Source organism: Periophthalmus magnuspinnatus, chromosome 16 (assembly GCF_009829125.3).
Source record: "Periophthalmus magnuspinnatus isolate fPerMag1 chromosome 16, fPerMag1.2.pri, whole genome shotgun sequence".
Taxonomy (NCBI): domain Eukaryota; kingdom Metazoa; phylum Chordata; class Actinopteri; order Gobiiformes; family Gobiidae; genus Periophthalmus; species Periophthalmus magnuspinnatus.
In genome coordinates, this window is record NC_047141.1 from 31,002,170 (window position 1) to 31,013,138 (window position 10,969).

Here is a 10,969-nt window from a genome sequence, read left to right on the forward strand (position 1 = left end):
TTTTTTTCCCTGCCTTTTTACTTGTCTACATTTTTCTGGTATTTTTCCCAGTTTCATAGAAGTTAATCCCATTTTTTCTTGTATATTTTTGTTATTTATAGTTAGTTATTAGTTGATTTAGAATTTCTTTGCCCATTTTTTGTATATGTTTAGCAAAGTATTCCTTTCATAGTTTGCTCCTGGTCGTTTTTGTTCTCGCCCAGGAGTTATTTTGGGTTTTTTTGGGGCACGACCTTTAAAAAAATGATAAAAAACAGAAAGTTAAAGCAGTAATAAATCCCATTGAGCCTTATCTTTGTCTCTTGTGCCCTTTTTAAATACGTTTTGTTCCACTTTCGAGTCGTAACACTAAAATAATAAGATCTGCTTGTGCGCTGCAGGCGTGAGTGTGAGTTTGAGGACGACTGCGACAGTTTGGCCTGGGAGGAAACTGAGGAAACTCTGCTGCTCTGGGAGGATTTCCCAGGATGCACTCTGCCTCCGGATCCGGCCCATCATCCACCAGGAGAGGTAACAACCACACAGCATTTACCTATGACTGATCGTTGGAACAGGCTCTTCTGTGTAAACTGTTTTAACCTGGAACACAATGCAAGAAAACATTGTAGTTTTTGGACAATTGAGCGCACCTGAATATAAGTCGTTATAAGAAGGTCACCAAACTTACATGCAGTGGCTCTATTTCCTTCTTCTTTGAGGCCAAACTTACGTGCAGTGGCTCTATTTCCTTCTTCTTTGAGGCCAAACTTACGTGCAGTGGCTCTATTTCCTTCTTCTTTGAGGCCAAACTTACGTGCAGTGGCTCTATTTCCTTCTTCTTTGAGGCCAAACTTACGTGCAGTGGCTCTATTTCCTTCTTCTTTGAGGTCAAACTTACGTGCAGTGGCTCTATTTCCTTCTTCTTTGAGGCCAAACTTACGTGCAGTGGCTCTATTTCCTTCTTCTTTGAGGCCAAACTTACGTGCAGTGGCTCTATTTCCTTCTTCTTTGAGGTCAAACTTACGTGCAGTGGCTCTATTTCCTTCTTCTTTGAGGCCAAACTTACGTGCAGTGGCTCTAAACAAATTTAGTAAAAAAAAAAAAAGACCAACTATACGTAAAACGAGTGCACATTCTGTATAAAGCAGCATTGAAGTTCGATTAAAAGCTCCGCGTGAGAAGCTTCAGAGGAAACCGGCACGTTTGAAACAGAATCTGGATATGTGATATTTAGTTTGCTGTTAGCTGAGATGTACAGGCTCGATTTCTCTGTAAAGAATCACACTGGAACATTTATGTCAAAGAGAAAGAAACACGGAAACACAAACTGTACAAGAGCAGAGACACTGGAGCTGATGGCCATTTACACCCCTGTCTGTGTCCGTGGAGACGCTGATGTTTTTCCTACACTTCTGTCTGTCGCTGGTCTCCGTGGAGATAAATAATAATGCGATACTGCGGAACATTTCAAGCAAAGGTGTTAGATTTTCACGAGACAAACGGGAACGAACCCGCAGCCAGAAAAGTGACGTAGGGCAGAAGCGTAACAGGATTTTTTAACAGGATTTTGTTTGTTTTTTTTACGTTTTCTCTCTTCTTTGCTGTAAACTGATCCAGAGTCCAGGCCAGCGCACTGATGTTGAGCGCCCCCTCCTGGTCCAGGGCTGTTTCAGGACGACACAAGCGCATCCAGATACATTATGAAGGGCTGTATCGAGCGGATTCGTTTACAAGAATGTTTGCAGTTATTTTTAGGTCATCAGCTGTTTGAAGCCTGAGTGTGTGTGTTTATGTTAAGTGCGTTTCTCAGCAGTTCTGTGTTGTATTATATCACTTTATTTGAAATTGTGTAGGTGCAGAAAATAGGAAAAATTACCAAAAAATCTTACCGTTTGGATCACTGTATTGATTTGTTTAACTGAGGGTCACATTTCTCTTGTTTTTGTCCTGAATTGCGTCTTGTTGAGCCTTTGTTTTCAGTCCTTTTCTGGTCAAGTCCTGGTTTAGTTCTGGGTTTCGTTCCAGTTTAGTCTCAGTTTCCAACGTACCCTAAAATGCTGCTCTTTTTATCTTATTGTTTATCTATTTTATACCTAATTTTCTCAATACTTTGGCATCCCGTGTGGTACTATGGACTAAACTGGGACTTTACCCAGAAAACAACTAAGACTCAGCCTGGATTAAGTGAACAAATAAGTGAACAAACTGTATCTACATCAGGCTAAACTGGGCTCAAACCAGGACTAAACACACATTTGTACATTCACAACATTAAACATTTACCTGTGCGCGTTCCCCTTTGATCAGAGTAGAAGAAAAGTCTAACACTTGTCCTGTCCTGTATTGATTTGTTTAACTGAGGGTCACATTTCTCTTGTTTTTGTCCTGAATTGCGTCTTGTTGAGCCTTTGTTTCTGGTCAAGTCCTGGTTTAGTTCTGGGTTTAGTTCCAGTTTAGTCTCAGTTTCGAACGTACCCTAAAACGCTGTGTTTCTTCTGACAGTCCGCACTTCTCTGATTGGTTAAATTCACCTGTCACTCACTCAGAGCGTGACAAACCCTGACCAATAGGAGGAGAGGGTGGAGAAAAGAAAATATCGCTCTGTATTTGAGCCTCACTGCAATAAACAGAAGTAGATACGATAACGCAGGGTCTTGGGACGTGGCCAACTATCGCTCCTTTTTCTGTAACTGCTGCTGTCAGACTCGCCATTTTGTCTGTAAATATAGATATTGAGCAAAGAGGAACAAGAGACTGAAGCGTAAAGTCAGAAGGTTTAATGAGTTCAACACAGGTAAAGTGAACGATGAAGCAACAGACTCTATGGAAAGGATAAAAGAGATTCCTGAGATGTGCGTGTTGACATCTCAGGACTTTTTTATAGCGTCAATTTATGTGTGTGTGTGAGGAGGGTCCTTCGTCTGGTTTGCGCGGCGTCCTCGTCATCTCCACGCCGGTCTGCACGTCTTTATGAGTTCTGGTGCGTTCTCTCTGGTGTTATTTACCTTAGCGTTAGTAAATCAAGAGCTGCACTGCCAGAAAATACCTTACAACATTAATCTTAATCTTACTTTCTCCGAGGTCGCTCCCTCTAGCGTTAGCAACAGGTTTGATTGACAGTGTTGCTAAGCAGGACGGGCCAGATTGGCTCTTTGGTCGGCTCCAAATTCCCCCCTGTGACTTCTGACCTCATTGAGCTTCATTTGACTGGAGCTGATGATGTATATTTTATTTATAGAGTTAAACACATAAACTTTATTGGTTCGTGAGGGGAGTTACTTGGACACTAACTCAAAATGCTCATGTTTCTATTATAAAAGTCCTAAATACACTGCCTGGCCAAAAAAAAAAAAAAAAAAAAAAAAAAGGTCACACTCTAATATTTGGTTGTTCCACCTTTAGATTTGATCATTCGCTGTTTCATTGTTTTGATTTCACTTCTGCAGTGTCACAGATTTATTTCTGTCTTATTTCTGTCTCTCTCTTTCTCTCTCTGCCGCCCTCTCTCTCTCCCTCTCTGATTCTATTTCTCTCTCTCTGTCTCCCTCTCTCTCTTCCTCCCCCCTCTCTCTCTCTGTGCATCTCTCTGTTTGTCTCTGTCTCTCTCTTTCTGCTTCTCCCTCTCTTTGCTTCTCTTTCTCTCTCTGCCTCTCCTCTCCCTCTTTCTCTCTCTCTCCGTGCATGTCTCTCTTTCTCTCTCTGTGCATCTCTCTCTGCCTCTGTTTCTCCCTCTCTCTGCTTTCTCTCTCTCGCTCTCTCTCCCCCCCTCTCCCTCTCTCTCTGCTTCTCTTTCTCTCTCCCTTCTCCCTCTCAGCCTCCCTTTCTCTCCCTTCTTGCCCCCCTCTCTTTCTGTCTCTCTCTCTGTCTCTCTCTCTGTCTCATGCTCCTGTCTCTCTCTTTTCACACTTTGATCCTGATGAATCCTGTCATTGTCGTCTTAGAATCTGTCCGTGTCATCAGGGAAGAACAAATCCCCTGATGTAATAACCTGGTCATTCAGTTTATTCCGGTGACCTCATTCTGCTGAACCTCGACCGGACCGACTGCAGCGTCACCATCTTTTTTGGCCGAGCAGTGTATGTGAAATAATTGCGTTGTGTCCCTTTTATAACACGTGTCCCCGTTGTGTCTGTGTCCTACAGGACGACTGCCTGGAGAAGGTGATTAATGACACCGAGTGTCTGTTCAAGTCTCGGGAGAAGGAGTACCAGGAGACCATCGACCAGATCGAGGTCAGACGCTGCTTTTTCCCTCTGTAGACTGTATATATAGTAGTTTTATATTCACATTTATATAAAGAACATGTTTGAAATGGAGACGCAGAGTTGGCTGGAAATACTGTAGAAACTTCGAATACTTAGCCCTACTGCACAAAGTAAGAATATTTGTTTTTCAAGGTTTTTTTAAGAAATATAAATGAATATAACTATAGAAATCAAATTGTTAAGGTACAAAAATAGACGGCCTATGTCAACAAAACGACTGGGGTGTTTTTTTTTTTATTATTATTATTATTTTTTGCTGTAAAATGTTCTAAAACGGAGAAAATGACACCTATAGATTCAGCTGGACCTGACGAGAACTAATTTGGCCAATAGAAGTTGTGGAATAACATTGTGTAACATTCCAGGCAAAGCTATAACATCTCAAGTTGCAGAAACCCCATTATAAAAGTTCTGTAGTGTATCTTTAACCCAACCTGTTCCTGTTCCTCACTGTTAAACTGCGTCTTGTGCGTAGCTGGAACTGGCCACAGCGAAGAGCGACATGAACCGACACCTGCACGAGTACATGGAGATGTGCTCCATGAAGAGAGGCCTGGACGTGCAGATGGAGACCTGCAGGAGACTCATCACTCAGAGCGGAGACAGGTGACGATCTGAAACCACAGACTGTATGGACAAATGGACGTAGCTAACGTGCTAAACAGGAAGTGAACATGGGCGCGCTGCTGGCTCCATCAACTCCAATTCACTTTACTTAAGAAAACTGTCCCCTCTCCCTGTACCTGCTGCTGTCGGACTCGTCTTTTTGGTCTTAAATGTTCGTATTAACCCGCTCTACGTGATCCTCGTGTTTTTATTTCGCTATTTAGTCCTTAAATTAAGACGTGAACAGTAACACGTCACACACACTTAGTCACTTCTTTACACCGTCTTTGTTTGAAACTCAGGACTTTCTTCTTCCTCGTCTTTTTTCATATTTTCACTAACAATACTTTATTTATACAGCACATTTCACAAACAAATGCAGTTTCCAAAGTGCTGCACAAATACATTATAAATAAAAACGACTAATTAAGTAAATCAACATTTAAACTAAAATCAAATGGCAAAAATAAAATAATAAATATGTATATAAAAGCGATAAAACAATGACCAATAAAACAATAAAATCAAATAAAACAAGCAAATAAAATCAATAGGAACAAATCAATAAAAGACAACAGTAAATGTATGTCTAAATTAACAAAAATCCACAAAATAAATAATCGTAATAATACAAATGCAAACGTAATGTTAAATAATGTGACCGTAAGTGGCTTTAACACAATTTTCGGGGTTTAAAAAGGCGTATTTATTACTGTATGCATCGTATTTTCTGGAGTATAAGCCAAAAAAATGCATAATAATGAAGAAAAATCCATATATTTCAGACAGAAAACAACGAAGTTAAATCTGTCAACTGGACAAATCTTGTAGGACGTGTGTGAAGACGTACGTACTGTTTTCAGAGAATCTTCAGACAGTTTGAGATTCCTGTCAAAAACACTTTAAGGCAAAAATTGGTTCACCCTAAGGACAAAACTCCGAGCCATAAACAAAGTAATGTGTCCACTCCATTCAGTGAAGAGTGAGCGTTACACTGGAGAAACTAAACAGCTGCTCCGTAAGAGGATGGACCAACACCGACGGGAGACTCCTCTGGACCTCAGTGCATCTCCATCTTAACCTCCTGAGACCTGGTGTCCTCATCTGTGGACAACACATTTTGGGTTGTTTAGGCCACAGTGCAAATTTTTAGAAGAACAGCAACAAGAACATGTTCAATTTTGATTAAGAGTTTAGAATATTTACTTATTTTTTATATTTATTTACTTATATTTTATTTTTTAATTTAATTTTTTTTATTTTAATTTTTATTTAGTTATTTATTATTTTTATTTTTTTATTGTATTTTAATTACATTATTTTTTATTATTATTTGTAATTATTTTTTTATTTAATATTTTTATTTTATTTTGTATTTATAATTGTTTTATTTATTTTATTGTATTTTAATTAATTTATTATTATTATTTATTTATTTATTTATTTATTTTTTATTTAAAGGCATATGTCACCCAAATGAGACACATTGTTCCAAGAGGAACATTTCTCATTTTGTTTTTTACACAAAATGTATGTGAAAAAATTTAGTTTTTGCAAATAAAGTCTTGCAAGAGCTCGGGTCTCAGGAGGTTAAAGACACTAACCTCTCCTTTGAATAGAGTGAAGATCTGAGCCAGAGAAAAGAAATGGTTTGAGAGAGGAGTTAAAGAAGCTATTTTTGTTAGGAAAGAGAATCCTTCCTTATACAGAAATGGAGCCTGAGACACAATCTGTCCTCCATCTACAACTCCATCCTCAGACCCAGAACAATGAGAACAATCGCAGGGTCGTTAAGGCTGAATAGGGTTTGCAGTTTCAGTGCAGTTAGCCCCTCCCCTCAGTTAGATTTTAAAGGCAGTGGCCACCAGCATCTGACCAGAACTGAAGAAGAGACTTGGACGAGCAGCGAAACGTCTTCACTCCTACAAGATTGGTCCAGTTTGACAGATTTAACTTCGTTGTTTGCTCTGGATCAGACCTGGACGACTGAGGGTCTACACAGACATGTATTTCAGATATAAAAAGCATCTAAGTATAAGTCGAACCCCTGGCCAAACTATGAAAAAAAGTGCGACTTATTGTCCGGAAAATACGGTATTTATTTGGCTGGGACGGAGCGATCAGACGTTACAAAACAAAACTTCCAGACAAAACAGGAGACATGGAGACATCGAATTAAGAGCTGACGACGCCATTTTGCACACATCCAGCCCTTAACACAGCCCTCCGCTCTTTACAAAACAGTTTCACCAGTCTCCAACACGCCTTTTCCAGCCTTCATTTTCTTTTAAACACAACCAAAAAACGAAATACATGATTTTCAACCGAAATTTACCTCAGATTCTCTACCACGCCAACATCTCATCCCTGGACGTCACACATCTACAACTAGGAAATTCTTACAAATACTTCGGCACATGGCTTGACAATACACTTTCTTTTGACATTCACATTAACACATTACTTTCCAAAGTCAAATCAAGAATCAGATTTCTATATCGCAATAAATCCTCATTCACCCATTCAGCAAAACACTCCCTATGTTCGATTACGGTGACATCATCTACACGTCAGCATCAAACACTCTCCTCCATAAACTTGATGTTGTTTATCACTCAGCAATCCGTTTTATCCCAGCTGCCCCTTTCACTATGATAGGTTCACCTTTTTAACCTATATTACAGTTCAAAAGAGAAGAGAAGACAAGAGAGATTATTTTGTCTCAATATTGAGGAGAAAGAGCGGGGAGGCAAAAAACCTTCAGTTACAAATCACCTCTCACCCTCTTTTCTGAAGGCCCCCACCGTTTTTCTCCTCCCTTTATTAACTTAGGAACCCTAGTTACAAATGCACTGCTTACTCTCAAGGGATGGGGGGACATACACTTTGCAAGCAGTGTAAAAAACATATGATGAAATTCACAGAGAAATATATTCTGTTTTTGCATTTCTAGAAGGTCACTCTTCCCCTTCGCACAAACATCCTCCCATGATGTTTCTGTTTCAGTTTCACAGTGACCTTCTTCCCGTGGGATCCTGCACTTTCAAAAGACATTTTCTGCAAGACTCAAGAACAAACGTTAGTGCAGATTACATAGTTTACATAGTTGAATATAATGATTATAATAAAGAGTGAACATTACATTACAGAACCTTTAAAATGAACAGTGAGATAACATAATATAAACTTGAATATATATTTTGAATCCATCACACTCCCCATCACTGCCGTCACTTCGCTCCCGCAGATTAATAAATTGGTACAAATTCATCTACAAAACTCCTCATTATCTTTGCTCACTCACCGATATTTCTAAAAACACACATGACCTACGTTCCAGTAACATTATCACCACGATCGCCCCACGAGTCCGTTCATCCTTTGGTCGATCATCGTTTCAGTTCGCTGCAAACGACTGGAACAATCTACAAAAAACTCTAAAACGTAGTACTATGATACCAACAGCTTCGTTCATCAACTCAATAAAATTTATAGTACTTGACCAATGTACTTGTTTTTAACTCTGTTTTTAAACTCTGCTCACCCGTGTGTTTATATGTAAATAGTGGAAAATAGTAACTGTCTTAGTGTTGTTGTTTTGTTGTTGTTTTGTTGTTGTTTTGTTGTTGTGTCTTGTCTTTGCCTGTGTGGATGTTATTCTGTTGTATGTTGAAATTTCGGTCGTCGTTGAAAATGAGAATTGTTTCTCAACCGACCTACCTGGTAAAATAAAGGTTAAATAAAATAAATAAAATAAAAGAGAGAGACGCTTCCTCCGTCTCTGTTTCAGCCCTCGTCCCTCCAAGGCGAGGCCAGTTTATTTGTATATCACGATTCGTACACAAGGTAATTCAAAGAGCTTTACAGAATAAGAAAGACGTTAAAATCACACGAATCAAAAACATAAATAATCACCCAATCTGCAGCTCTCTCACCCGCTCGTTTGCTTTTGCCCTTTAAAAACTCTCTCTCTCTCGCTCTTTAAACACACACGTCTTGCTCAGTTTAAGAACTTTCCAGTTACTTTACAAAAAAACTTTCCTGTCACTTCTCAAATACTTTCCCGTCACTTTACTATGTCTAATAAAAATCCGTCAGTCCATGTTTCTTTTGTCATCATAAAATTAACATTAAAAGAGAAGAGGCAGAATAAAAACCTTTCAGTCGTCTGCACAGATAAACAGAACCGTTTTGAGTCTGGATTTAAACATTGGCCTGTCTCACACTCCAGAGTCCACACTGACGCTTCTGTTGATCCCGGAGCAGAGACGTGTCCACAGTCGTCGTGTCACAGCAGGTGTTTCGTCCAGTTGGCGAGTGCTAATCTCCAGCCGCAATTGTGTTACTCGGTGTTTGTCCTGTATCGGTTATTTAAAGAGTCTGTATCTGATTTCAAACCATGAGTCAGGGACATGCTTTAGTTTGGACTTTCAGCCTCGTCCTCTGTCTGGGATCGTCTCATGTCGCCGTTTCCTTGTAGCTCTTGAATCTCTGTCGACTCTCTGTCTTTTTGTCGCTTTTGGCCTTTGGTTTCCCATAATTCTTGCAAAACAAAGTGTCTGATTGGAAGAAAAAAAAAGGTGACACTGCCCAAAGCTTCTGTCTTAGTTATTACCAGAGAAAATAAATGAGATCACACTCTAATATTTGGTTGTTTTCGCCTTTAGCTTCGATCACGTCGCACATTCGCTGTTTCGATTTCGCCTCTACAGCGTCACAAGATTTATTTTCATTCAGTGTTGCATTAATTTTTCACTTGTTTTGTGATTTTTTTTTTTTTTTTTAGTGCAATTTTTCATGCTTTTTCACATCGTATGAACGTGCATTGTGTTCTGCGTCCTGATTGGCTGTTGGACTGTAGACCGTCGTGTCCTGCGTCCTGATTGGCTGTTGGACTGTAGACCGTCGTGTCCTGCGTCCTGATTGGCTGTTGGACTGTAGACCGTCGTGTCCTGCGTCCTGATTGGCTGTTGGACTGTAGACCGTCGTGTCCTGCGTCCTGATTGGCTGTTGGACTGTAGACCGTCGTGTCCTGCGTCCTGATTGGCTGTTGGACTGTAGACCGTCGTGTCCTGCGTCCTGATTGGCTGTTGGACTGTAGACCATTGTGTCGTGCGTCCTGATTGGCTGTTGGACTGTAGACCATTGTGTCGTGCGTCCTGATTGGCTGTCGGACTGTAGACCATTGTCCATCAGTCTCCTCCGTGCCGTGTCTCCTGTCCAGTACAGAATGTGTTCAGACAAATTTACATAAACGTTGGATCTCAGTGTGACTCTGAAGTGCTGTACGTTTGCGATTTGTTTTCTCCACCGACAAAACCCACAATGTCGATGAAACGTTCTGCACCGACAAAGACGCCGACGAAGGTTTGAACTTTGAGAGAGTTTAAACGAGAGAGAAATGTGAGAAAATGTTAACGCCTGTGTGAGAAAAGTGTATAAAGTGTGTGGTGATGGGTTTTACAGACAAAAACAGAGAGAATAATGTAAAAAAATGACCGTTTAACATTTCTTCTTTGCTTCTTCCTCTTCTCTTCGTTTTGCAGTAACACCCAGGGCCCCGCCTCCTCCGACGACAGCGATCAGAACAACAGCGAGCGCTCCTCCGCCTCTCCCTCCTCCACCTCGGGAAAGTCCTGACACCTCCTCATCGCCGAACCAGGACTGTCCAACAATCGCCTTCCCCACCGTAGAAAAACACCGACCGCAAGAGACCCCGGAAAATAAGATTATACTCGCACGACTGGGACTAAAACTGGACTAGACCGGGACTAAACCAGGACTAGAACAGGACCGAACCACGTCTACATCAGGACTAAACCGGGATTGGTGTGAACTCAGTCTTAAAGCTGCACAGTGTAACTTTCCTGGAGACGTTACCGCTTTTCCTGACACGACTTTTTAAACTGTTCTACCTCGGATTTATCCAATTTAAGACGTTTTTATTTCTCAAAAAACGCCTCGAAAAACTACATTTTTACCGTGAGCAGCATTTCATCCCTCGGCCCGTTCACGTCCGTGGAGATGAGACACATTTAATGCCATAGAGTGGAACATTTGCGGCACGTTTCCATGGATACAAACGCGCCAAGAGATAAAACGCTGCTCACGGTAAAAAT

At 40.6% G+C, this 10,969-nt stretch overlaps 1 protein-coding gene across 1 annotated transcript in view; it reads left to right on the top strand.

Annotated features, from left to right (window-relative positions):
- The window catches only part of iffo1b (intermediate filament family orphan 1b), a 38,738-nt gene extending 27,971 nt beyond the window's left edge, over nucleotides 1-10,767 (top strand). Inside the window, exons 6-9 of the mRNA XM_033981772.2 lie at nucleotides 381-510; nucleotides 4,122-4,211; nucleotides 4,720-4,850; nucleotides 10,397-10,767. Coding sequence (XP_033837663.1) covers nucleotides 381-510; nucleotides 4,122-4,211; nucleotides 4,720-4,850; nucleotides 10,397-10,490 — 445 coding nt within the window. The 3' untranslated portion in view covers nucleotides 10,491-10,767. The remainder of the gene's footprint in view (nucleotides 1-380; nucleotides 511-4,121; nucleotides 4,212-4,719; nucleotides 4,851-10,396) is intronic.
- Nucleotides 10,768-10,969: the final 202 nt, after the last annotated feature.